Here is a 27,688-nt window from a genome sequence, read left to right on the forward strand (position 1 = left end):
TGTTTGAATCTCCCTCTAGTGAAGAATCATGGGTAAATTACGAAAGCGGAAGTTGCAGTCATTTTAAACATAGACATAATATACAAACCAGATTTTGAAGAACATAATTTTGAAATACAGCAATCAATGCCGAGAGTTCAAATACAAAACTATTTTTTTTTACCTGTTTAATCTGTTTGTGTCCTGGACTGTGCCAATCCTATAAACTTGAATTAGTCATAGTTAGCCTAGTCAAAGCAAAAAAGAACACTGTATTTATTTAGGCCTATTATAGGCCTATAATTCATGACCTATGATAATTAAGTCGGCTACTACTAGATAGGTGAATTTACAGTTTTTCTCAGTCGCTTTGGTGCTTTTCTCACATCACTATTAACATTTGCACAGCAGTGCATTTCTCAAAACAATTAGTGCAAACTGCAAAACCTAGTGTGATAACCTGCAAAAGCACGTCACTTGCTCAAAATGGATAGTCGGTCCATTCCTCAAAAGCAAGTATTTATGTCAATGAAACTGCCAGTGTCATCAAAATGAGAAGTCTTGACATCATCGTTTATGAACAAGATAGTCAAATGGCTTTGTCATGTTTTCATTACGACAGTTTATGCTCTCAGTGTTTTCCCATGCAAAAAAAGGTCAGAACTCGGTGACACTACCTGAAAATGCTCAAGACAGCACTATACAGTACTTGTACAGCCATTTGAAAACTACAGTAAAGTTACAAATTGCTGTAGTTAGGGGAGTAAGTGAGTACAAGACACTGAACATGTACGTTTCACAGTTTTACTGTATATGCTCTTTGCAATTAGTTGTGACAGAATTTGATAACTAGTTCACCAATTTTGTATGTAGTGACTTAAGCAATGAAATGAAGACTATTAGTTTTACTGGGAACGACTATTCAGCATCCTTAAGTATAGTTCATTTTGACTGACATGACAAAACAACTGATACATGTTCAAAAGCATTTGCAATTTGTTCAGAGGAAGGAGAAATTGCTACTATGATGTGCACAAATGACTAAATGTTGTGGAGGTTGAACTAATAGTTATGAGAATTTTCATTCTGATCTGAGAAAAGCTCCAAAGCGACTGAGAAAAACTGTAATGTCATACTGTGTTAAGGTATTTTTGCTGACGCACAGATAATGAGTTTGGTTTTTAAGTCCATGAGCCACAGGGGGTCGTCACTACCACTTGGGGGGGGGCAAATTCTCACTATTTTGCAACACGTTGTGTCTCTGAAAACTTAGATTTGCTCATTATTACACATAAATCTTGAATTTTATCAACCAAAATGAAGGGCAAAATCACATAATGATTCAAAATATGTATGCCAACATCAAACACCACATATGCATCAGTAATAATGAGGTTTGGATTATTTTCTGGGCTGTTATGAGTGGTTTAACAAAAAAAAGCCAATAGGCGGAATTTCCTTTTTTCAAATCAGAGGTCAACTTTGAAGGCCTGTACAGCCACAAAGCTACAAGATCCAACTTGCTATCATAACATTTTATACTCCAGAGATATGTAGCTTTCAGAAAAATATAGTGAGAATTTGCCCCCCCAAGTGGTAGTGACACGCCCCTTTTTGGGCCTGTGGCTCATGGACTACTTGTCCTGCCTGCCTGCTTACTCTGTTGCTATGTCTTATCCTATACTGCCATCTAGGCTATATGCTGAGAACTGCAGCGAGGAGTCTTGGAAATCTAGGATTTATTGTAAAATATTGTAACATGTAAAACATTAGAGCTGTGTCATTCATTGTTAAGCTTCTATAATGTTATAATTGTGGATTGTAAATGTCTAATTTATAAGAACTATAGGTACCAGACCTTTACAACTGCAGTGTCAAAATTGCAGTTTTTGAGGAATTCCTTGCAGTTCATGTGAAGGCACGCAGTAAGCTATTTGATATGTAAAAATGCCATTGCAACTACATTCTACTACACCAGGGGTTCTCAAACTTTTGTGGGCCGGGGACCCCTCATGGAGTGGAAAATTCTCCAAGGACCCCTCATAATAGCAACACATAAAACTTAACTTAATCATGTAGCTGTATAGCCGTTTTTTCTGTTAGATGTGTATGTTATATGTATTTTAAAAACATGCTAATACCACAATAGTCATGTTAGCAAACTTTGACAGTATGTAGGATTTTTTTTTTAAAGGATTGTTGTTTCTTTGTCAAATGTAGGCCTATTGTGTTGAACACATAGTGTTTGCTTCACATAACTTTCATTTTGTTGGCGGTTAATTAATAGTTAAGTGTTTCGACGTATTGATGTCACGTATCAGCAGATCAATTGGGCAAATACTAATACTGTAGCATTTTTCGCCATATAAGACAATTTCATATTTTGTAGCAAACATTGTCATGGACCCCCTGACAAATGTGCTGCGGACCCCTGGGGGTCCATGGACCCCACTTTGAGAACCAATGTACTACACTACACTGCAACATGCAAATGTAGTATTTCAAACATGAAACTGCAATGTAGGCCTACTGCAGAAAAAGCACAGGCCTAACTGCATTTTGTTCCATGGACTAGGAATAGCCTTTGGTGTGGTAGGCCTATCCACCTAAGGCTGATAAGCCCAACCACATGTAAAAAACTACAGTAGCTAGAGCATGAGGCTATATGGGTTTGAATGGTATGGAGACAAGTGGCAGATTGAATAAAACTGAATTCCATTAAAATTCCAGTTCTTAAGTCTCAACTCTGCTCAGTCACGTTGCTCAACTCAATCAGCTGCCTGTATCATCCATTTAAAATGATAACTGTATAATTTAATTACGTATACGACTTCCAGCCTTCTGTGTATATATTTAATTTAAACCACATTTCAAACAAACAACAAAACATATCGTTTTCTCATAGACAGCCTATTTGTTTATTAGTCTAGTCTTCCTTGAATGCAGGTGACTGTTTGAGACGGTACAGTGCATGCTTTCAGTAAAATCTGGGTTAAAATATCACCCTGGGCCACAGGATGAACGCTCTGTAGAGTATATTTTCACTTCCTCCCTTCTGTTACAGCCTCTGAAAGCCTACTTCATTTTATATCTATCTATCTATCTATCTATCTATCTATCTATCTATCTGCCTGTTTCTAAGAATCTGCAAAACGGATTAAATCCATGTACCCTACTTGAAATTTATGATGCACATGCTTGAACGGAAGCAATCACAATTAGACACATTTTTTTAGACAGTGGGATCAGCACGCGCTAATACTGAGGACTCTTTTTTTTATTATTTGCCTTCAAATGAATTTACAATCAGCGAATCTGTAAATATGAAAAATGCTAGCTGCACCCGCCTGTGACCAGACTGGTCCATCTCTCACTGATGTTCTGTCCGTAGCCCTGTGACTGTAGTGCATCAAGAGTATTACCACTTTACCGTTGCTAGCCTACCACACTAAACGCTTTGAGGATGAACCAATTGGATCAACCTACCCCATTTCCAGAGAGCGTGGTTGTTATCTGAATGCCACATCAAACCACCCTATCATACTGTCACTTCCCTGTCTTTAATACCCAATCGTCCACTCCGGTAACCGATACACAGTCCACAGAACAATCACGTTAGGTTGCATGCTACAGAGACTACTATATTTTGACAGCTTCTCAGGTGAGACACCTCATCCAGGAGCTGTTTCACTTTCTCTTGAGTTGCCGAACACACTCGCTGTGAGCCTGGGGTTGTTACACTCAAAAAACAGCCATTTCAAGCCCATACATCACGGCACCATGAGTAAAAAGAAAAAGGACTGGAGAACGGAGAAAGGTAAGCGTTGGTTTTGTAGCGATATCATTCGGCGCCTGTGGCTTGTCACAACTGGAGAACCTGCTAGCATTTTTTTTTGTCAGTGTATTAATCAAATGTGCGGGCTACAGACTTGATACTGTGAGCAGGACAAGGGACACAACCGATTAGCTTCAGATGTTAATGTGAGGTAAGTCGGTGTTACACGAGTCGTGGCTGGCAGATGCTACTGCTGTGCTGTATTGTAGCGTGGAGGAGGCACCCAACTCGTGTTAGCATCCAGACCGCGCGCAAGTGGAATTCCACCAGAGCATTCTGAGAGTGAATCTGTCTTCTAGGCCATTTGTATTAGCAAATTCACCTGTTAGATTGATAATTGCATTCATTCGTGGTATATGTGTTTTTTTTTTACACAAGCACTGGTCTTTAGATGGCTGGAAAAGGCAGTTAGTGGCACTGCGGATAAGTAATTAGTTGTCCAAGTCAAGCATGCTGTAGATTTTGCAGTGCAAACTGTATGACATTTCTAGAGATGGCACAAGTATTTTGAATGAACATGATTTAAAGGTACATTCACATATTCGAGCATCCTGGTTTTAATGGTCAGTTTTTTAAACTCTGAGAATAATGACTTTTCAGATAGTTGAAACTGCTTCCGTAAAACAATTCATGGTGGATGCCTGGCCTCGGCTGCATGCAGAGTATAAAATGCGTTGTGTTGACAAGGGCACTTGGGTGCAGTATTCTTTTAAGAATAATCAGAAGCTGAAGTTTGGAGAATATTCCCTTGAGGGCGAGGCAGAGAGAAAACCTTTGAGGCATGCTTGTACCACTCATAAAATTGCAGAGTTCAACACACTCAGGGGAACATTTCAGAAAGTATGGGGCAGCGTGTTTTTTCCCCTGATGCTTTGACTTTTAACTTGTCAATCAATTATATTGGGCTACTGGCTCCTGCTGTTGCTTCTCTGAGACAGTGTTTAATTTGTCAATTAGGTGATTTAGTTATGTTTGTCAAACAAGCTTTATAAAATGCAATGAGTGAATGCCACTCTTACTATTCACTTTATGTAAAGCTGCATTCAGCTCAGTCCAAGTCTGCCCCTTTTCTTTAGCAGAGGCTAAGTTTAATACTGGTGTTTTTTTCCTCCACAGAACGCTTGCTGAAGCTAGGACTGGAGGAGCGACGCAAAGAGTATCGTGGTAACTTTATGTCTCTGGACAAGGTACCCACATGGAGGAAACACGAAAAGACTACAGGTACACTTGAACCCAAGCGACTCTGTTTACATGGGCATATGAACCGTGAAAAGACTACAGGTACACTTTAACCCAAGGGACTCTTCCATGGGCATATGAAGACTGATGTGATGGGCAATGTTGTGGGCTAAATGTAGTATTTACATGTTCTGCGCAGAGTTCTTCAGGCCTTAGTTTGCCTAAAGAATACATCGCAAGACAATCAGAGTTGCACTGTCTCTTGCTAGGCTATATTGTACTCTGCTATTGATTAGGGCTGAAAGATTAATCAATTTTTAATCAAAATAACAATTTGATCAAATCGCAAAGGCCACAATTAATTGTACTGCTTACAAATCTGATTAGTTGGGGGTATTTTGCTACTTCCTGAGGCAACATGATGAACATACCAACATTTTAAAAAGCCCCATAGGCCACTGTACGATAAATGTACAGCAACAATATCAAGCAGAAATAGGGCTGGTTTCGCCCCAAAAGGTTTATATTTCAGAGTAATTCTTAGATGCATTATATAGTGAATATGGAACAGAAGATATTTTCCCCAAATCGTTTAGACCTACCACTAATTCAGTTCAGTTCAATTCAGTATAAACGCCTATGAAAATGAGATATAAACTGAACAATGCCATAGCCAGAAAAAAAATCAACCTCCACCATTGTCTCCACCATTCTTCCTGGTCATATAATGAAGATTTCATCCTTAAATGTTAGGGATTCAGTGCTTATGCATTATAGACTTAATTTCCATATGAGCATATAGAGAAGGCTGACCGCAAAGGTCCGGTGACATCCTATGGCTTTCAAGTGTGGAAAAGGTGGCTTAGAACCCCTAATCATCTCACAGCGTAATTGGCACATTCATTCCCTCACTCTCCACCTCAAGTTGCTGTAAGGAATGTTCTGGTGCATAATGGCTGACATGCATCACCCAGGTGGGTGCTACTCATTGGTGGTGGTTAGTGAGGTTCCTCCTTCACTGAAAAGCGCTTGCCTTGATAAAGCGCTATATAAATGCAAATTGTTGTTGTTGTTGTTACACTACCGTTCAGGAACTCGTATGTCTAGCAGCTAAAGAAACCACTTCATATGCATAGACCTACTGTCCATTTGCATACAGTGTAAACATGATAATAAACATTGTTTGTTGCCATTGGAATGAAACCGTGGTCAAAATGTTATTTAAATGTGAGGCAATTTCCACTTGGTGGTAGACATGTATATTCTGGTATGCACTAGGGTTTTGATAACTACTGAACTACTGAGTGCTAGTGCTAACATTACTGCTAGTTCCAACTGTTGCAGCCGATGTTTCATCATTAAATGGTTATCCATAGCCAAAGTATTATTTGTATACTTTAATACAGCTGTATACTTGTATGTCACAGTGGAACATGTCTATTTTCGGTAAAGTACTTCCTGTCCATACATAGAAATGTCTAGCCCTTTTAGCCTTTAGCTATTTTGTTCACAACTAGTTGACTACTGCTGCTGACTAGTGATGCGACTAGTTGATGAAACCACTAGTATGCACAAGTGATGTGAGGGGGGAAAGGTAAGATGGTTCTAAGGGCTTTTGGCTTGGTAGGGCCCCTCATAAGCACAACTGATCTGACCTGTGTAGTTTAGCCTTTGGGTACCTATAATGTCTTAGTGCAGTGCCCCTGCCCCTGTTCCTGTTCTGGGTCAGCAGTTCTCCTTATTGCTTTCCACTGATGTGGTCTAGAGGAGGTTGTGTTTGTGCTTGTGTTTGTGCTTTGCATGATAGGAAAAGGGTGCAAGATATTATAAAGTTATTTGTCATGGAAAGCTCCCTAGCATGGTTGCATGTCATCAAAATACATTTTTATTCTACAAATTACAGAGGTTCAATAAGTCTCTGAATTATCAACTGATGTATTGTAGCCTACTGTTACCAGTACACTTTGACTGATGACCTTGTGTCAGCATTGCCAGTTGTGGTAAAGCTCATAACAACAGTCAATAACAACAACAACAAATGAAATTATATATAACAATGATGTAACAAAGTGATTGGACAAGGAGATAGAGGCTAGAGAGAGGATAGAGTTATGTTCAGTGATCAGCTACAGTGAAGCAGTTATATAATAATGTCCGTCTGGCATTCTTTTTACAGCCAAATGCTCCAAGCATAAACACACAGTTCGTTATTGCATATTCTACAACTTTCAGTCTTGACCAAAGTCAATTCGATACAGAAAGAGGCAGGCACAAAGAACTGTGCACTCTTAAAACAGTGTAAACAGTGTGTGTTGACAATACCTTGTGTTGTTTTTTTAACAAATCTTAAAAAAATGTCTAGATAGGGACAACATAGTTTGTGTTGTTTCCAACATTCGTTTTAAGAGTGTGTGAACGTCAAACCAGTAAGATCAGTTATGCAAAAGACAGTGTCTAGTCTACCTGTAGACTCAGAAGTTTGCTCGTTTTCACTGCTGGGACTTCCATGTGACATGGTGGGTAAAGATTATACTGATCACAGCGGCAGGTTCAGTTGTCATTTTGAATGAAGGTTTTTATCTGTGGGTAACTCCATAGAGATGCAGAAGGTTTTGCCTGTCAGGTTAGCTTAAGATGATGTTAAGTTGTTGCTCACAGCAAAAAACACAGGAACCAGAACAGTTGTGTACAGATTGCTTTGACCAGAGTGGTGTTACATGGACCTTTGTATTACCATTTTGTATGTGTAATTTATGGCAAAAAGAAGATGACCGCATACAGATCTGTGAATAGAAATGAAAGATCAAGGGATCTAGTTTGTTCTTATACACTATTATAATGCTTTGCAAATTAGTAGGTCAGTCACATTGAGTGATTGCAAAAATAACCTGCTCTTTGTATTGCCCTGTAACACGGAAACAAAGAGATATTAATTGGTAGCACATTTCAGGGCAATTGCATGAAACAGCCTGACATGCTCAGATGCCCTGATTAAGCAGAGTCGTTTGCAATGCGTCGCCATGCTTCCCCTGGCAGCGCAACCTTTAGTGGCTGTCACATCCTGACAGAATGGCTATCTGCTGGTGTCCATCCGCTTGTCCACACTCTTTCCACTGTGATGCACCGTGTGTGTGTGTGTGTGTCTGTGTGTGTGTGTGTTGCAGGACATGGTGACTGATGGACTTCTTAGGCTCCAGGGCTGCCCATGCAACTGGGTTTCATGTAGCGGCTCTCAGTACCGATCAAGCTAGTTCTCCATCAGGTCTGCCCCTCACGCTTGTGTACAGACATTTTAAACGGGCATGTTATGGCACAATACAGATAGGGGGTCAAAGGTCACTGTGAGTTCACTGGTATGTTTTTTTCAGTGAGCCAGCAGAGGGAGTGCTGTTGTCAGTTGAAGGTAGAGAGAAATCCAGTCGGGTGGATAAATGTTACTTTTGTTACTCAAATGTAGTGTTGTCTCTGTACAGTCACAGCTGGGAACTTGTTGTTGTTGATGACCTCTGACGCTGACGCTCTTCTATCATTGGTATTGTTTTATTATTGTCTTTTTTTTACTCGCAGATGTGGAAATCAGTCAGGTAACTGTAGAAGCTGTTGTGGGCATCCTTGCACCAAGAACCGCATGCAGGCCCACCACAGTCAAAAGAGCTGAAATGCTACCTATGAGGTATCGAGGAAGTACCCCCAAAGAAAATGGGTCAGCCCCTGTATTGCACTTCCTTGATGCTTAACCACAATCGCTAGAAGTCATGCTTGTTCACTGTTACTTTGAAGTCACTGAGGATGTTCTAGCTAAGACTATGATGTTAGCCTGTATGATACCAGTGACAAAATGTGCATGAAGAACTTACAGTACATCCTGTTTGTAGCTTTAGTCTGCAGCAAAGTTTGGAATTGCTATTAAATATTTTGAAAACACAGAGACCTTTGAGAAATTCTGTGTCGTCAATGATTCTGGCAAAATATTGTGACCTAAAATCTGAATACAACAACAATATGGTTGAAGAGATTTGAAAATATGTCAGTCAGGTTGAGAAAGTAAAAGCAAATGTGTAGAAAGTCACTAAGGCCTTGATTGAGGGAGGTCATGATATGGCTCTTGTCCCAGCTGAGATCAGTAATGGTGGGCTGGTCAATCCTAGGCTAGGGCTTCACACTGCACAGACTAAATACAACAACGATAAAAATGTTTTACAATCAGTCTTGTTACAATTATTTATGTCTTTGTAACATGTGTATGATTGTACTGTCTACTGTGTATTGTTAGTCCAGGATTTCTGTGAGAAAATTTCACCCATCCTAAAACTAATTATAACAGAAATGATTTTTGTTGCATTCAGTTCTTGAAACTATCCCATATCACACAGTAAAAGTCCATGAAAATCCAAGTGGTGGAACATTGTCAAAATTGGCATACTTTGTGCATAGGTCAAAGGCCAAAATCTGTACCTTTGGCAGTTTTATTAAACTTTCATAGTGTAGGTGATCTGTTCGGGGATGGGGGTTAGTGTGAGTGTGGAAGGGTGGGTTTAAGGAGAAAAGGAATTTGTATTAATTGATTTCCATATAGTCTGTTGTACATTGGGTGGCAGCCGTGGCCTACTGGTTAGCGCTTCGGACTTGTAACCGGAGGGTTGCTGGTTCGTACCCCGACCAGTAGGAATGGCTGAAGTGCCCTTGAGCAAGGCACCTAACCCCTCACTTTTTCCTCACGGGATCAAAAGAGTATATACTTATACTTACTTATACTTAAATGTGTTCTACAATGTCTGCTACAGCTCAGGCTTGCACTTAACTTTCATGCTCCTTTATTCTCCATTTAAGTAAAGGACAAATTGATATTCTTTTTTGGGCACTGAACATGCCAGAAAAATGTGACATTAGAGTGATTGTGTTTGGATAACTGGATCACATATTGACTGCGGCCTCCACTGGCAAATAGCATTCTATTGTAGCTAATATTGAGGTGCTGGGAAATAACCTGGACGAGAGTGGTGTGTAGTCACAAAGCTTGTCATTTTCTATGATTAAAGGAGAAGCAGTTAAGGTAACGTTATAGGTATTTGTAATAGGTCGATGACGTTCTTAGAGAGATCGGTTCTATACTCAGTCACGTGCTTATTTCAAGAGTAAAATGGAAGACTTGGGGGCCACAGTCCCTTAGATTCACCATAACAGCATCTATTTTTCTGGGCCTATAACTAATTATGCAACTCGGTTTAAGACAGGAATAATTTGATGCCAGAGTCAAAGAATTGTATGTTTTATAATGACTGTTTTTTTGTCCAGGTGGGTGTGCGCTTCAAAGAGATTGTTGCTTCAAAGTGATTGTTAAGCCTTCACTCATTTTCTCCTCTTTAGCATTTACGCTAGGGGAGTAATCTCAGTTGCCATGGCTATGGCCAAATGGCATGGACAACCACCAAATGGCTTCCTTTTAGCGCCAGCTTGCCAGTTGCTCACTGGTACGGTATGATTACCATGATTTATGATGTGGAGCAGTAGGGAAGAATAACCAGTCTAAGTTGGTCTAAGTTTAAGGACATATTGGACCAACATTGAATGACTGAGATACAGAAAACCTTGCTTAGTCTGTAGCCGTCTGGTCATGCTGTTGGTGGGTTTGTTTCAATATGGATCTATTAGTATGCAACTCTCCCATATGCGCCATAAGCCTTGCCAGTACCAATCTCCATGCTCTACTGGCTTAGAAAAGCTCCTGTTGGCTTGACCAATAATATCCTCTGAGCTGACAGAGAGCATAGACATACAAGCTCAAAAAATCCACTGTGGCATTAATGAATTTCATTCTGTTCACCTTTAGTGAAAGGTGCATCATTGTGCTTTAGTGTAATGTCTCTGCTATTGCCAAGTGTTTTCTCTGGCTGTGGTTCCATGCCATCCATTCAATTAGATAAGTTAACCCTGGCATAACCAGTCTGGTAACAAGGATCTAGTAACACTGCATTACCGCTGGATATAATAATGGGGATGTTTCAACCGAAAAGCATGAAGTAGAGCTGCGCCTTGTTTTTAAGTCCTCTTAAGCTTGCACTCTGAGAAACAAGTAATCACAAAAGGTTGGTTTTTAAACCACTGTATTTAGTTTTTTTACATATTTTTTTTCAAAAGTTTTTTGAGGCAACACAGTGTGCAAGAAAGTGCTAAAGTGCTGTACAAACGTTTCAGTCAGTGAAGACTATCATCATCAGCAGCAGCAGCAGCATGTTTCAACCGATATAGAAAAAAAATGGTCTCTGCATGGCGCAATGAATGTGAATCCCGTAGGGAGAATGGGAAAAAATGTCTTTCTTCGCGATGAATGCCTTAATCGCTGTTTTCTGTTTGTCTTTTAAAGTTCTTGCGCTGTCAGTATCTTGTACAACCGACATGATAGCGGAGTCTTAAAATCTCGCTTCTCTTAAAATCTCGCTTCTCTAGCGGCAGCCTTTTTGTTATAAACGAAATCTGATATTCTAAGATACTCTGATGGTGAAGTGCTTTTAACCCCATCAAAAATGAACTACTGCAACTATATTGCTGATTAGGTCCAGTCAAACTATTTATTAATATCTGATTGGGTGTGAGACATTCCATTAGTGACAGTTAGGGTTGCAAAATTCCGGGAATTTTCTAAGTTAGAAACTTTCCATGGGAATTAACGGGAATAAACGGGAATTATTGGGAATAAACTGGGATTTTTTTTAATATGGCAAGTTAGTCTATAACAGGGAACTCAAATGTAGTGGACAAAACCCTATCTTGCAGTCTAATATTAGTTAAAACAACCTGATTTAATGCAAGTTCAGTCGAATTTCTACACTGCACATATGTCAATCACATGCACACAGCAATCGGCATAGGCTGCTAGATATAAAGGAAACCTATGGTGCGTTTATATGCATGGGGGAAAAATGTTCCAACCAATCAGATTTTGTTGTTGAGTGGTGTGGTGTATCTTGGGCAGTTCAGTGTTGCTAGCTTTGCTTTAGCACGCTAGTAAACCATAGGCAGAGAATGGGATTCCCGCTAGCATGCTAGCTAGCTTTGTATGCTAAGCTAAGCAAAAATACGAACATACAAATCATATTGCTTATTACGAAACAAAAGGTTAATGTTTGTTTATGAAACAGTTTGTATGAATTACCCAAAATTCCCGTAAATTCCCATTAATTCCCATAATTTCCTTTAATTCCATGGTAGTTTCCAATTTGGAATATTTCCAAAATTCCCCAGCTCAACTTCCCATGGTAAGTTTCCGGAAATTTACCAGAAATTTTCCGCCCCTTTGCAACCCTAGTGACAGTATCTTAGGACATCCCCACTTTACTGCTAGAAATCATCCCACATTGTGCATTAAGTTACCTGACACAAATGTTCCATTCATTCAAGAATAAAGAGCAGCGATTTCATAATGTCACATTTGGCAGTTATTGAGTGACAAAATGGCGTAGGAGTTGGGTGAACGCTCAGATTCAACATGTAACGTATGGACAGATGAGTATCCAAATTATTGTGCAAATAGCCTCTTTCACTCGACTTGACTGCAGAGTGGCATTTTTCGTTGCATGGCAACAAAAGACGCGGAGACTATTGATTGGAGATATTATTTTTGGGGCAGATGAGGAACATACAAAAATCGGAATTTGACGCCTGCGGCAGAACCAAAACCGTGGGAGTATCCTTTACCAACCTCACTTTCACTTATATTAGAAGCCATATTGCTTTATTAAGGTTTGCTTTTATTGATAAGAAAAGGATAACCGATATGTAACTCAAGTTTTTTTTTTCTCTTAGGAAAAGGGGAAGAGGAGGAGCAGAGAGCACCGTCCGTCTCCTTGAGTGACAAAGTGTCTCTGCACAAAGGTGACATCACCATTCTGGAAGTGGACGCCGTTGTGAATGCCGGTAAGGGCCCTGGTCTTTTTTTTCCCCTCTGCTCAATATGCATGTGTGCTGGCCACACTGTCTGTGGGTCAGTGGAAAAAGGCGTTTGTTGGTCGAGGCTGCCCTCTGCTGTCGAGGGGTACGTGCCTCACCCATCATATCGGATCCGTGATCATTATCTATAATATGAATATCATTGGTAGACCAACCAGTTAGTCTTCTTCTCTTCTGAAGGGATTTCCTTGTTCTTTTATTTCTCTCTCTCTCTCTATCTATCTTATCTATCTATATATATAGATAGGGATCAGATGCCCAGAGACATGTATTAATCGTATGAATCATGATTTGTGCTGTCACAGGTTGAAAGTGTGAAAAAAAGGTCAAAGTGTTTGTATCATGCTCTGGAAAAGAAAATATCATTTTTGCATTTGAAGCTTGCTTGTTCTCCGTATCAGCTAAAATATAATGCCTGTTAATTCAGTTTTCCTAATGACTGAAATAGCAGCAAGGTCTGTCACGGCCAGTGAAGTAGTGTCTGTCTGTGCAAAGGATGACTATGAAAAGAAGAGAAGAGAACAGGTAGGGGGAGGGTAAAGAACAGATGGATGGATGGATGGGTGGATGGATGGGTGGATGGATGGGTGGGTGAAGGGGAAAGTGGAGGTGGCAGACGGTGCTTGCTGGGAAGAGGAAAATCTGCTCCAGAAAGATTGAAGAGATCATGTAGAGGAAGACAGAAGCGCCCCCCCCCCCCCCCCCCTTGTCTGCTGGTGTGAATGCTCTGATGTTGGCACCAATTGTGGGAATTAGATCTATTGACTTTAACAACTCAACCAGACTGGCTGAATTGAACAGGATGAATAACACTGAGCCTTGCGAGGTGTTTTATTTATGACTATGGTCCCCCCATTGACGTAGCCTACTGCTTGGGTGAATCGGCAGGGGAGGCTGTCTCTTACCCATCATGACCCCGAGACGAGTCAACTTTTTTTTTTTTTTGGTGATCAGTTGTTTTTTATTTTATTATGATGCACATATTCACAATCAATAACAAATACAGCGGTATAACACTTTCCAACCACCCTCCCCCCACCCTCCACCCCCACCCAGTGGTGAGCATCTGCAATCTTACATGTTATGAAACATTTAAAGTACATTGGTATACAATTATAAAGAAAGAAAATAACATATTTTCCAGTAAAAAAGTTACATTATTTTAAAGAAAAGAAAAACAGAGGGATTTCAAAACAACAGTACACAGCACCTTAGACATGACCATCAGCAATAAAGGTTTTGACTTCCTCAAAAGCATGGTTCCACCTCATTAGAGTTTGTGATCTGGCTCCATGTATACGGGCTGTTGAAAGTTCCATAGATATAATATCAAGTAAAGTTAGAGCCCATAGACGTCTACACATAACATGTGGGGGGTTCCATCGGCTGACTAACATTTTTTTGGCTGCAGTAAAAGCAGCCAGCAGAAGACTGCTCTGGAAAAGTGTCAATGAGAGGTTGGAATAATCATTTAGAAAAAATAGACTTCGAGTTATAACAATATCAGTCCCAATCAGAGTTGGGACTGTGCTAGTTTCCAATGGATCATTTGATGATTAGGGTTCTTAGAAGACATAGTGATTGTCTCCCATGTATGATCAGAAAAGGTATCTTCCAGTTCACATTCTAAATCTTTTGACCAAACTGCTATTACTCCAAGAGGCTTGTATTAATTTCTTCATCAGGAAGGAATAAATAGATGATGCAGAAGAAGGGATGAAGTCATTGAAATATGTAACATTGCGAATACTATGCACTGGTAGTTTCGTGTTAAAAGGAACACCAAGAGCCTTAAGAGCTGATCTGATGCGCAAGTAGAAGTAGAAAGTAGAAGCCGGTATATTGTACTTAGATCTTAAATCCTAAGAGGTTCTCAAGCCTTTGTCATCATACAGGTCTCCAAGAGTTGTAATGTTGCATTCAGCCCATTGGGAAGATCTAAATGGGGTACTCCCAGACAGAAACCCATTATTATTAAAAAGTGGAAAGTGATGATGCCATTTTGATATAGATCCTGTTTGTCTTTCTACAACCTTCAAGGTGGATAATAAATGGGCTATGATTGGACCAAAACGAAGTGCACATTGTCGAATAGGAACATTGCAAAAAAACAAATCTCTTAAATTATAGGGGGTGACCATTGATTCTTCAATGGCTCTCCATGCCACATTTTTATTTGAATCAAACCAGACTGATATGGGGCGCAACGCAAATGCTTGGGCATAAACTTTAAAGTCAGGAAAAGATAAACCGCCATCCTGCCTAGAGCATTGCATAGTGGACAGCTTAATCCTTGCACATTTCCCATTCCAAATATATTTCCTTAGAGTGGAGTGGATATTGTCCCAAAAGTGTGCAGGGGGTGGCAAGGGTATCATTGCACTATAAAAATTAACTCCTGAACTGACTGAAATTCGTACATATAATGACTTGGGCAAAGATGACCAGTTTGATAGATCTGTACTGACTTCAGAAAGATTTTTTTTGAAGTTTTTACTTGCAATATCATGCAATGAGGGATATATGTCTATCCCTAAATATTTAAATGATGTAACAATGGGTGCGGCACTAGGAGGAGGCACAGAGACAGGGTCAAAGTTTAGTGGTAGAAAACAAGATTTGTTCCAATTTATCTTGTAACCTGAAAGATCACTAAAATGATTAAACAATGACATAATATGAGGTACTGATGAAGCGGGGTCATTTACAAATAAAAGTATATCATCAGCATACAAAGAGATGTGATGAGATGTATTTCTTACATTAATTGGTAAAATTTGCTCTGATTGACGGGCAGCCTGAGCTAGAGGTTCTATTGACAAAGCAAATAACAATGGTGAGAGTGGGCAGCCCTGACGCGTACCCCTTCCCAAAGAAAAAGAGCGTGAGCATAATTGTCCCGTTAACACAGATGCTTTTGGATTACAATATAGTACTTGAGACGAGTCTCAACTTTTGTGCTGACGAGCACCATTTAGAGCTGATTTTAAGACCAATTGTGGAAAAGGCAGCAAACAAATACTGTAGATTGCAGTTACCATCATGCCCATTCTTACAATTAGAGGAAACATATGTGACTGTTTTAACTGGAATAAACATGCAGCAACGTGTGTGCTTTTTCTGGCCAGGTGGAGTTAACAGTTCCGTTGACGCAAGTTGGTGTGCTTTTTCTCTGCATGTTATGCAGGATAGGGAGAACAATTACACCTGCAGAAGCCAGAAATAATCAGAGGAAAACAGCTGTCTCTCTCTGCAAATGGAACAATACTTATAAACGGCTATATTTAAACAGCTGGACATGTCTGCACAGTTGGTGCAAACCTTACCGGAGCTGTTTTGTTTTGTCTAGCACTGCTTTTTGTTTATTGTTAGTGTATCATTGAATCACCTGTCTGACACTTTCTTTCACTCGCTTCCTGTCTCACCTTGTATCACCGTGTATCTCCAAGGAAACTGTCAGAACCTTGGACTTTAAACTTTGGATTGTCAGTGACCGACCTTGTTTTGAAGTTCTGAAGCTGCTTAGAAAACACGGTGGCGGTATGAAGTAACCGTGGTTACGCATGCATGTGAGACATCAGTCAGACGGCCTGGGTCACAGTGGGTTGACAAGGCAAGTAATGTAGTGGATTTTTTAGACTGCCATATCTCCCATGTACGTCTTGTTTGTGTCTTGTTTTTTTGCGGCTCTTCACGGTTCGATTCCTCCAGTTCTCGTTCTCATTACTCAGGCGCTATCGATGGGAAAAATAAGATACTGACAAACACCTGCCCCTGTTTGATGGGTTATGGTCTGTCGGCCGCCCACAGATTAGTATACTGCTCACGCCTCTGTCAACGAGGCCAGTGGGATTGATTTTGTTTGTATTGATTTTTTTTTTTCCTTTCCAAAACTTTAAAATTCAACATTTATTTACTTTCTTAAATGCTTGTACATTGGTATCAAAGAATATGTTGAGCGCCTCACACAGAGTCAGGGCTACATTTGATTTTATTCTTCCAGCTGCTTCCAAAATGGCCGATGACATTAAGCCCAGACCTTTGGCATGAAATGTCATGGTGTCGTGTGCTGCAAAGTTGCTTGGTTGAGTTATATCTTGTTGTGGCTCTGAATCAAAATCTGAATCTCTCTCTCTCTCTCTCTCTCTCTCTCTCTCTCTCTCTCTCTCTCTCTCTCTCTCTCTCTCTCTCTCTCTCTCTCTCTCTCTCTCTCTGCATGGCTGTCAGTAAACAGAGGATGAGTGAAGAGTTACGAAGAGCATTACACCTTCTATTAAACTTTGAGTGGGATGGGATGAGTGTCAGGAAGGGGCTAGATACAAGGATGGATAGCACAGCAGATGGTCCTGAACAGAGAAATGAAAGCGAGAGAGAGAGAGAGGGAGAGAGAGGGAGAGAAAGAACAGCTGCCTCTCCGATTCCAGATTATGGGATGGCTTCTCAAAGTAAGGGACAGGGTTTGGAATCTAATAAGTCAGCAGCCAGACCCTGGCCTCTCTGCTCCGCCTTCCATGCCCTCTTGAGTTAGAGTCGGTGACAAGAGGCTTGTGATCCCTGAGAGGATGCACTGCAAAGTACTGTGTGCGTAGAATGTTTTTGTGCGTGCGTGTGCGTGTGCGTGTGCGTGTGTGTGTGTGTGTGTGTGTGTGTGTTTTTTTCTTTTTTTTTCTTTTTTTTTTGACTCTCAATGCTTCTGACAGCCATGGCTAGATTTCCAGTAGAGTCCTGGGCAGTGCTGACGAGCAAGTGTATCATCCCTCGTTGCCTATTTCTCTCGATAAAGGCCTATGCTGAAATCTCCATCGCCATCGCCTCACTCCCTTTGGCTTTGCCCATGAGCCCCTGTCCCCTCTCTTCCCAGTTATCAACCCCTGCATGCATTCTTTCTCTCTCTCCCTTCTATTGTCATGTATAACCAGAGGTGTAAAAGTCCAGTTTCAGAAAGTAAAAGTCCTGCCACATTTTTGTTTGAACCATTCATTTAATCAGCTGATTCTAAGTAGCACAACTCTGAAGCAAAGATTATACATGGCGGAGCAAGATAGACATGAACTACGACAAACTATGGGCACAATGGGGATCAAGTCCTGTTTGCATAAAGAGGCGTGTCGTTGACATATTGATGAGCGTACGTAGCATTCAGGGATTCAGTTTAAAGTTTTATTATTTGTTTTTAAGGCACTTAATGGGCAGGCCCCAACCTACATCACCAACCTTGTACAGCCCTACTTAGTTCAAAGGTCCCTGAGATCCTCAGATAAAGGGTTTCTGCATGTGCCCCGCTCACAGCTAAAACAGAGGGGTGATGGAGCCTTTGCAGTTGCCCCTGGATATTAGATCTGCCCCCTCCATTTCTGCCATCAAATCCAGACTAAAAACCCACCTTTACTCCCTGGCATTCCTTGTTCCCTAACCCTGTACTCCTGCTCATCCTATGTATGTCTGTGTTGTGTGCCCTGATATTGAAGGTTTCCTTTTATTTATGTTTTTATGTTCTTATGACTATTGGTCCAATGTGTTTTTCTGTATTATTTGTCTTAGTCTTTATCTTTAGCTATCCGCTGTACAATGCCTTGGTCAGTTTAAATGTGCTTTATAAATTAAATTGACTTACTTACTTACTTACTAGCAACCGGCCAACAGCAGCAGAATAAATAACAGGCGCACACCTGATATAATTCTCCAAAATGGAATGCTTAAAAATGCTAAAAATGCACCTAAAATGGTCAAAAGGGTTTGAGTATCATGAAAACATGCCCAAAATTCACATTCCTAATTTTATAGAACCAAGATCTTCGCATACGTGGTGAAATTCTGAGCTATCGCCATAGACTTCAATGGAACAGTAGCTGCCTCTGCACTGCATATATGATAGAATGGTCAAACATGCATCAATAGTCATTTGTGTGAAACTAATTTTAAATATTTCTTTTGAAGTTGAGTTGCACACCACCCTGGCACAATGTTTGCAGCAGTGCAAGTTTAGGTGAGGCAAAAAGTCAATTATGCCTCTTCTGACAATGTGATTGGCTCTTTGTAATACAGGGGCAGGCCATCCTGTTACAGACCCACCATGTTCATCATGAGCATCACAGACTCCCAATCATTCTCCCCTTGGTGGTTTGCCTTCTCTTATATTTATATATTATTATTTATATACAGTATGATGTATTATATTATATTATATTAAATATCCTCTTGTCTTGGGTGTAACTTTCTTCAATGATCAAGAGCATGAGCTGGAGTAAGCATCTGGCTGCAGTTGCTGACAGCTCACTGATGTATTGATCGGGCCGAGCACGTCGGACTCCTTGTCAATGAGTTGCCCGCGAGTCTCTTCTCAACCGGAAACGTATTCTGGGCATGTCTTCTCGCCTTAACTTCCCTACTTAAATATTGGCCGTCTCAGTCATATAGCCATCCCACACACACCCCTCCTGCTGCTAACAAGTTCATTAGAGGCAGACACAAAGCCAGCAATCAATTTCACAGGATTATGGTGGCAGACGCCTCTGTCTGTGTCGCTCCTTTCTGTGTGTGTGTGTTTGTGTGTGTGTTTTTTTGTGTTTGTCAGCTCAGTGTCGTGTCGGATTTTGCCAACTGGAGACCAAGCAAGCACACCAGTGATATGTTAATGCAATCTCTCGTCGCAAGTGTACTGGACAGGCTGATGTCATGTGAAGGACGTTTTCCAAGGCATTTGATTCAGAGGCCATCAGAATAAGATTCCCGTACATTCTAGCCTCCGGAACAGTGTGGCTGATTCACACACACACACACACACACACACACACACACACACACACACACAGGCATAGCAACTGATGAAGTAGCTCTTTCCTACTGCAGTGGGAGAGTGTCCACCATGTCATTCAATCCATGGCTACTCAGTGCAAAAAAAAGGGGTACATATCATGAGATGTTCCTTTCCCATTCTACCCCCCCCCACCACCACACCACCACCACCACTACCACTACCATACTTTAGATTTTAGATTATTACCTTGCATATATCATTATTGCTTTGATCTGGGATCTACTCTGTATTACTATTATTATTATTATTATTATATACTATTATATACTAGTTTTGTTTTATTTTAATAAAAAAGCACTTTGGTCAACTGTTGTTTTTTAATTGTGCTATATAAATAAATTGACATTGACATTCTACCCAGTGGTGTAGAACATGCCCCAGCTGCATCTGTTACAGTTTTTCTCAGTCGCTTTGGTGCTATTCTCACATTACTATTAACATTTGCACAGCAGTTAGTGCATTTCTCAAAACAATTAGTGCAAACTGCAAAACCTAGTGGATGACCTGCAAAAGCACGTCACTTGCTCAAAATGGATAGTCCATTCCTCAAAAGCACGTATTCATGTCAATGAAACTATCAGTGTCATCAAAATTAGAAGTCTTGACACCATCGTTTATGAACAAGATAGTCAAATGGCTTTGTCATGTTTTCATTATGACAGTTCTCTCAGTGTTTTCCAATGCATAAAAAGGGCAGAACTCGGTGACACTACCTGAACATGCTCAAGACAGCACTATACAGTACTTGTACAGCCATTTGAAAACTACAGTAAAGTTACACATTGCTGTAGTTAGGGGAGTAAATGAGTACAAGACACTGAATACGTACATTTTTACTGTATGCTCTTTGCAATTCTACAGCATTGTGACAGAATTTGATAACTAGTTCAACAATTTTGTATGTAATGACTCAAGCAATGAAATGAAGACTATTAGTTTTATAGGGAACGACTATTCAGTATCCATAAGTATAGTTCATTTTGGCTGACATGACATAAGCAAATGATAATGTTAAAAAACAGCAGAGAATTGTATGAAAGCAACTGATACATGTCCAAAAGCATTTGCAATTTGTTCAGAGGAAGGAGAATTTGCTACTATGATGTGCACAAATGACTAAATGTTGTGGAGGTTGAACTAATAGTTATGAGAATTTTCATTCTGATCTGCAAAAAGCACCAAAGCGACTGAGAAAAACTGTAAGATTGAGTTTTGAGTTTCTCATTCTCATACAGTTTTATTCAACAAGGGTTCTGAACGGCTCATTCGCATCTCACAAACAAACAATTGGCTTTTGTTTGTTATTTCTGTGTTTCCATCCCAAATACCCAAAAGCATGCATATATACAATTGAAAACTGAAATTTTACAATGGAAATTGTAAAAATGTCCACATTACTGTGACCACATAAAGTTGCATTTTTATTCTGTAATCACCAAGGCCGTAGTGTTTGTCCTTGTTGGTATCCTTAATCTACTGTGGGTCTTTATGTTTTTATCCTGGCCTAAAACATTCAAGTGCTCTGCAGACTTGAATTCCCAGGCACTGATTTTATTTTGATTCAGATGTTCTCTCTTCAGTCCTGCGGGGGTTTTATGAGGAATATCGTTCAGAATGGAATAGAATTATAACCGTTATTCAACGAGCACTCCCTGTTGGAGGTGGAGGTGGAGCTGAAAGCACATAAAAGGTTTTTTCAGCTTATTTATTTGCCTATTTACGTATGTATACATATATTTTTTTTATTTGGTTACTTAATTTTAATTTTTTGAAACTATAACTCTTTGGATGGTTGATTATTTTTGTCCATTTAAATACATTTCTTGTCAGGGCTCTTAATTGAAATGGCTACTGCCACAGCCTCTAATAGATATGGAAGTGGAAATTGCTCTCTGCCGTTCGCTCCTACACAGGGGCTTCTAGTTCTGCATAAAGACTGAAAAACACAAACCCTAAACACCGGCCTCATTCTGCTCCCTCATTAGTTGACTCACAAGAGAAAGCGTCGGTTTCTTTCGTGTGTATAGTTGCCTGCTGTCTACAGAGAAGCATTATATATGCCTGCCATGCTATTTTTAGAGAGAAAGTACACTTCCTTACTTGATGTCTCGATCTTATTTGCTTTGTTCAACTGTCTATCTCTTTTCTGCTTCCACCTATTTAATTAGCCATTTCTCCGACATGTAGGTAATGCAGCTGATACTTTTTTACTGCAAGTGAGTTATACGATTTTTAAAGATATTTTGGCTCACTCGACATGGTCTCTTTCTTAGCTGTTAATACCTACCCGGTCAGTGTTCAATGGGTGTCCAGCACTAATGGAATACATGAATAATTTACTCAGATATTCGGCTTGAGTACAGGCGTTTCTGAAGAGTTTATTGTGGAGTTTTATTTAGGAAAAAAGGGAAAAACAAGCAAAAAACAATAGAAGCATCAAACTGAATGCAATATAGAGGACTCTGTTGTCTGGTTTCTTCTTTCATATATAACGAATTTGAAAATAGCCTTCATCTGCACCTGTCAATGAGCCCAATTTTTTTTTGTCACAGTCTAGCTTGGTGTTATAAATGTTTTTTGTTGCTTTTGGTCCACATAACAAGTATTAAAGTTTGGGTAAGAACACCAACAGATATTACTTGTCATTTAGATTTCATGGAAAGAGCACACAAACACACATCTGTGTGAAGGATAGAAACCAACTTTTCTGTGTGAAGGATAGAAACCAACTTTTCTGAATAGTATTGCATCAGCACAAAATGACATGGTGGTAAGAGCAATTGTCATGTCATTTTGTGTGTGTGTGTGTGTGTGTGCACATGTGTGTGAGATATTTGAAGTTGAAGTTCTCATCCTAGACTGAAGGAGGATCATTGAACTGAAAGAGATTATTGAAGGGTATAATGGCTAAAATCTCATCTCATAAATTAATCTTGTTTGGGCCAATCTTCAAAGGCTTTGAGGACTAGCTGGCCCAAGCCAAGGAGCTGGGGAGTGTGTGTCTAAAACTAGTGAGCTAACTAGTTCACAACACTTTTAATATACAATGATAGCACTGAATGATAACTTTCTAAATTATGCTTTTCAGTAATCTATTTGCCTACATCCTGCTATACGAAAGCTGTTTTTACTTTGTGGCAACTTGAGAACACAAAATTACATACTATAGTGACACCGTTATGAACGTTATTGTGATTAAAACATACCAGAAAAGGGAAACTTGTGCCCCATTATTTTGGGTCCATCTCGGAAATAATCCTTTTCATTTTGTTAGACACTTACAATAACATTATGAGCCTATCAGTGATAAAAACAAGTGATTTAGTTTACACTGATACACACACACACACACACACACACCCACACACAATCAAGGCTATAGGACTATAGGTTAAATAATGTCCATGGAGAGGAAACTTGGTATGCAATATGCAATGGAAACCAGTGCCCCCTGCACAGAGAGGTTGCTGCTCTGGTGAGCAGTGAAATGACTGTAGGCTGAGTGGTATTGCACTGCATCCCTTAGCAAAAAAGAAGAAAAAAAACAAATATCACAGTTAATAGTGTTGGCTCTGTGGGACACATGCCAGGATCGTCCTTTTTTCTCTTTATTTGATACTTTGGGCTGAACTGCTGTCCTCGCTTGCACATGCGTGATGCAAATCTATGGAAACACGTTCATTATGTGTGTGTGAGATGATGCGCCATAATAATACTAAACCCTACATGTTAAAACCATAAATATCAATGGGATAATCCAACCACTTTGGAGAATCTAACTAAAAGTATATCAAGGACACATCTAGCAGACGGCTTTTGCTTCAGCAAAGTTATTTGCTTCTGTGTGCTGAAACTTACTCACTGTGCTCAGCAGGTTGTGAAAGCCTCTCTGCTCCAGGAAGATGCACACAGCGCTGTGTGTGTGTGTGTGTGTGTGTGTGTGTGTGTGTGTGTATTGATGTATCGCCTGTTGAGATCAGGCCCCAGTGTCGGTGAAAGGGGCCCTTTGAAACCTCGAGGGCAGGTCTGGATTGTCTCTCTCACCGGCGGACAGCTGGCATGAGTCAAGCGGTGGGAGGGCACAGCGTCTACTAAACGCTTGACTGTCCCGTCTGCTCTTCCTCCTCCTCCTCTGCCTCCCTCCTTTCCTCCCTCCACCTCTTCCTCCTGCTGATAGAAGCGCTTTGAACACTGAGGCGCGGGGCATCATCCATCAGAGCTGAGATGAATTCGGACATCCTTCGTCTGCAGCGAAATGGAATTCCCTAATCTTGCCCCACCCCCCACCCCCAATTCCCATCCTTCACGATACCCCGAAACTCTGCCGTGGATCCTTCTCATCACTTGGCCCTAAACCATAGCTCATATAAGAGCCGAAGGTTAAAGGTGCAATCCACAACTCTAATCCAATACAGTTTTTTTTGTTAAATTCAACTAATTGCTCCTCACTGGACTGTAGCTGTCCATTCTCTGTGTGTTGACTTAAAAATAAACGTTTGTACACAGTTCTGTTTCTGTAAATGGGGAAACTAGTAAAGAATTGACCATCCATTTTTTTTCAGCCAATCAACATGTTTAATTTTTTTGGATTGGCTGGTGAGCTAGAATCCTGGAGGCTACCTTTGAGCCTTGTGAGGCCACCTGTTCCAGCAGGTTTGTGCTGCTGCCTCTTAACGGAGATCTGAATATCTGAACCAGCTGAAAAGTACCCTTTAGACTGGAGCCTCGCGGCCTCAATAGAGCCCCAATTAACAACATTGTGACAACCCTGTTGCCTCTCCTGGTGTGTTCAGTCCTCTGTTTGAGCCTGTGTAATTTAATCCAATGTGCTTAACCCCCCCCACCCTCCATAACCCCCCCCCCACACACACACACACACTTGAAGAGATACGGCTCCGCTCTCCAGAGAGGAGCTCCTTAGAGTGGAGTGTTTCATTGTGTGTGTGTGTGTGTGTGTGTGTGTGTGTGTGCGCGTGTGCGTGTGTGCGCGTGTGTGCGTGTGTGCGTGTGTGCGTGTGTGTGTGTGCGTGTGTGTGTGTGCGTGTGTGCGTGTGTTTTGAATCTCTGCACTCACTATTCAAGCTGTGTGTGTATATCTGTGCTCGTCTGTATACGGATGGGGTAGAATTATCTAAAAAAAAAGAAAACGGGCTCATGATGCAACAGTAAACTGCTCTTGCACTTAAATTCATCACAGATGTATGAGATGGTTCATTCATTGTTGTACATCAACTGCCTGACAATGCAAGGCCCTTTTTTTTCTTGGGGGCCTGATGGACATACTGATCAGGTGTCATAAGTAGTCGTCCACTTTGGCTGCTCCTGCAGTACATCGGGATGGCCATAAGGGGGCACTGTGTCTCCATCAGTGTGTATAGTTTTGAGGTTGAATTTTGAGTGTGCTGGATTTTGAGTGTGCTGGCCTCTCTCTCTTTTGAGAGGAATGGTGTTCACGGCTACAGAGGCTCTCATACAGCACCTTCCTCTAACCCTCCTCCCCCCAAAAAAAAAAAAAAAACTGTCGGTCCATAGTTAATATGACTTGTTGGTTTGTGGTTGGTTATCCCTTGACTAAGTTTTCGATTATTCGAAGAGTGCCATGCTATGAAGCACAGAGTTCATATATTATCTACTTATGCACAGACTGGAAGATGTAGGCTAGGCTAAGCTTTGATTTTGAGGAAGCGTCTCACCTGAATATAGCTACACAGGTGTGCTCTCTTGCTAACAAATCTCTTTCAGGTTCTTTTGGGAACCTGAAGGATGTTGGCATGAATGGAAGAGCATAAATACAAGGCAGTTGGTGCGAGGTTAAAGAAAAGCGAGGGCAAAAAATGCTCCTGGTCCCCGACCAGTCCTTTAACGTTTCTCCCTTCACACGTAGTACACGCTTCTTCCACGGTGTCAGCCGCAGTGACCGCATCGACCGCAGACCTGTGTCGCGTAGACATTTAAATGAAGTGCTGCCAGAAGGGATGAAGTCCCAGATGGAGCGAAGTGGACAAGTGTGTGTCCGAGTGTGAACCTCCGCAAACAATTCGGAGGCTATTCGGTGATGGTGAGACGAGGCGAGTGACGGCGTGCCCCCTCTTAAAAGCAATCAGCCGTGGGTGGGGAACAGAACGAGCAAGTGAAAGGAGGGAAAGAGTGAAAAAAGAAAGAAAGAAAGAAAGAAAGGAGAGGAAGGCAGAAAGCTCCTCTCTGTTCAGGCTCAGCCAGTTAGAGAGACAGTGGGGGGGGGGGGGGGGCAGAGCATGCAGTTCTTCCATCCAAGCTGAGAGAGAGAGAGAGAGAGAGAGAGAGAGAGAGAGAGAGAGAGAGAGAGAGAGAGAGAGAGAGAGAGAGAGAGAGAGAGAGAGAGAGAGAGAGAGAGAGAGAGAGAGAGAGAGAGAGAGAGAGAGAGAGAAGCAGAGAGAGAGAGAGAGCCCAGATCACTTGGGGCCCAAGAGCTCCCCTCTCTCCTTCTCTCCTCTTTCTCTCTGTCCCTCTCTCTCTCCTTCTCTCCTTGTTCTCTCTTTCTCCCTCCCTCTCCTCTTGGTGAGGGCACAATCTCCCAGCCACCTCTGCTTGGTGGACTGATGGCGTTCCTCCGGCCCCTACAATAGCCTCTTTCAGCACCAGTTCATTTCTAAGTGCCTCTGTTCTTTCCACTTCTCTTTCCCCCTCCAATTCCACCCCTTTTTTGGCAGCTAATCGGTAGCCATTCGGATGATGTAAACCTTTGTTAAAACATGTGAAAGCATAGCATCACCACTAGGTGTATAGAAAAAGTGTGTACCTTAGCAGAAATACTTATGCTTGGTAACTTGCCCATATTGGCAAAAAAAATTTTTCCATAATGTTTTTTTCTGAAAGTGTCAGTAATGGGCTGCCTTTGACATGAATACTTGATGTCTAAAGAGCTTGCAAAGGAATTTTCAATGTTTTCCTTGTTCTTGTATAAGGTAAATAGCCTCAGTCCAAACACTCACATCTAGAAAAATATCCATCAAGGTTTTCATATTGTGGTGTCAGTTCAAGCCTTGCTGTATGCATCTTAAGATTCTTCTTGAAGCTGGTGTTTCTGGCTGCGGTTTCTAGACATGTCAATGAATTTTTAAACCAAAACAATTTATTTGTAAATAGGTTTCATGGAAGCCCCTGTTTAATTGAGTATTTGATCATCACAGAGCCATTCTGACTGCCTTGAAGCTGGGCAAATTTGCATGGACCTTCTCGCAATAAAAAAAAAAGCCTGTGACAAATTTGAACGCCACGTTCTGAAGTATGTTTTAATTAACGGCCCGTAATTACACAAACACGCTAGTCGAGAATCACGAGTTAACGAGTGCCTCCACAAAACAATTACATATCAGATGATTGTGTGAGGGGCCTGCCATGTTCGGTTATGCCTGCAGGACCAATCTCCGATTGCATTTAATTGAAGCAATATTGTTGAATTGTGCAATTCAAAATGGTCTCTCTGATGGGAAGTGGACTCTCTGGGGCTTCACGGGTCCAATTTCTCTCTTATTGTGTAGTGAAGGGAAGGCTTCTAGCTGAACCCTGAAGAGATGTATTGAGCTTTTGTTCAAAGTAGCACCGAAATACCTTGTATAGTATGGTTTAAAAAATTTGCATTAAAAAAAAAACATTCCGTAGTTATTCACATTCAATTCATAAGTTTGAGCTGTCCCATTTTACATTAAACTGGTTTTAAAAATAAAATAAAAACACAAGTGCTGTACATTTAGCCTGTGGGTTAGTTGCAGAATAGAATTACCTGCTGTTTTATGTGCATTTTCCCTTCTCGCCGCAGTAGAGCGAGACTCATTGTGCCCGTGGCGCAACACACACACACACACACACACACACACACACACCATTGTGTAGCATGTGAACCTATATCATTACCTCACTATGTTACAGTACTGTTAAGCGTATTGGCTTTC

General features: G+C 40.8%; 1 protein-coding gene across 1 annotated transcript in view; it reads left to right on the top strand.

Annotated features, from left to right (window-relative positions):
- Positions 1–3,617: 3,617 nt before the first annotated feature.
- Positions 3,618–27,688, top strand: part of macrod2 (mono-ADP ribosylhydrolase 2) — a 495,356-nt gene continuing 471,285 nt past the window's right edge. The window contains exons 1-3 of the mRNA XM_076286458.1: positions 3,618–3,796; positions 4,931–5,035; positions 12,797–12,907. Coding sequence (XP_076142573.1) covers positions 3,760–3,796; positions 4,931–5,035; positions 12,797–12,907 — 253 coding nt within the window. The 5' untranslated portion in view covers positions 3,618–3,759. The remainder of the gene's footprint in view (positions 3,797–4,930; positions 5,036–12,796; positions 12,908–27,688) is intronic.

The sequence above is a fragment of the Alosa pseudoharengus genome, unplaced genomic scaffold, assembly GCF_046254945.1.
Source record: "Alosa pseudoharengus isolate Yale_2024_CS ecotype anadromous, Long Island Sound unplaced genomic scaffold, YU_APseudo_1.1 YU_APseudo_1.1_scf_15, whole genome shotgun sequence".
Taxonomy (NCBI): domain Eukaryota; kingdom Metazoa; phylum Chordata; class Actinopteri; order Clupeiformes; family Clupeidae; genus Alosa; species Alosa pseudoharengus.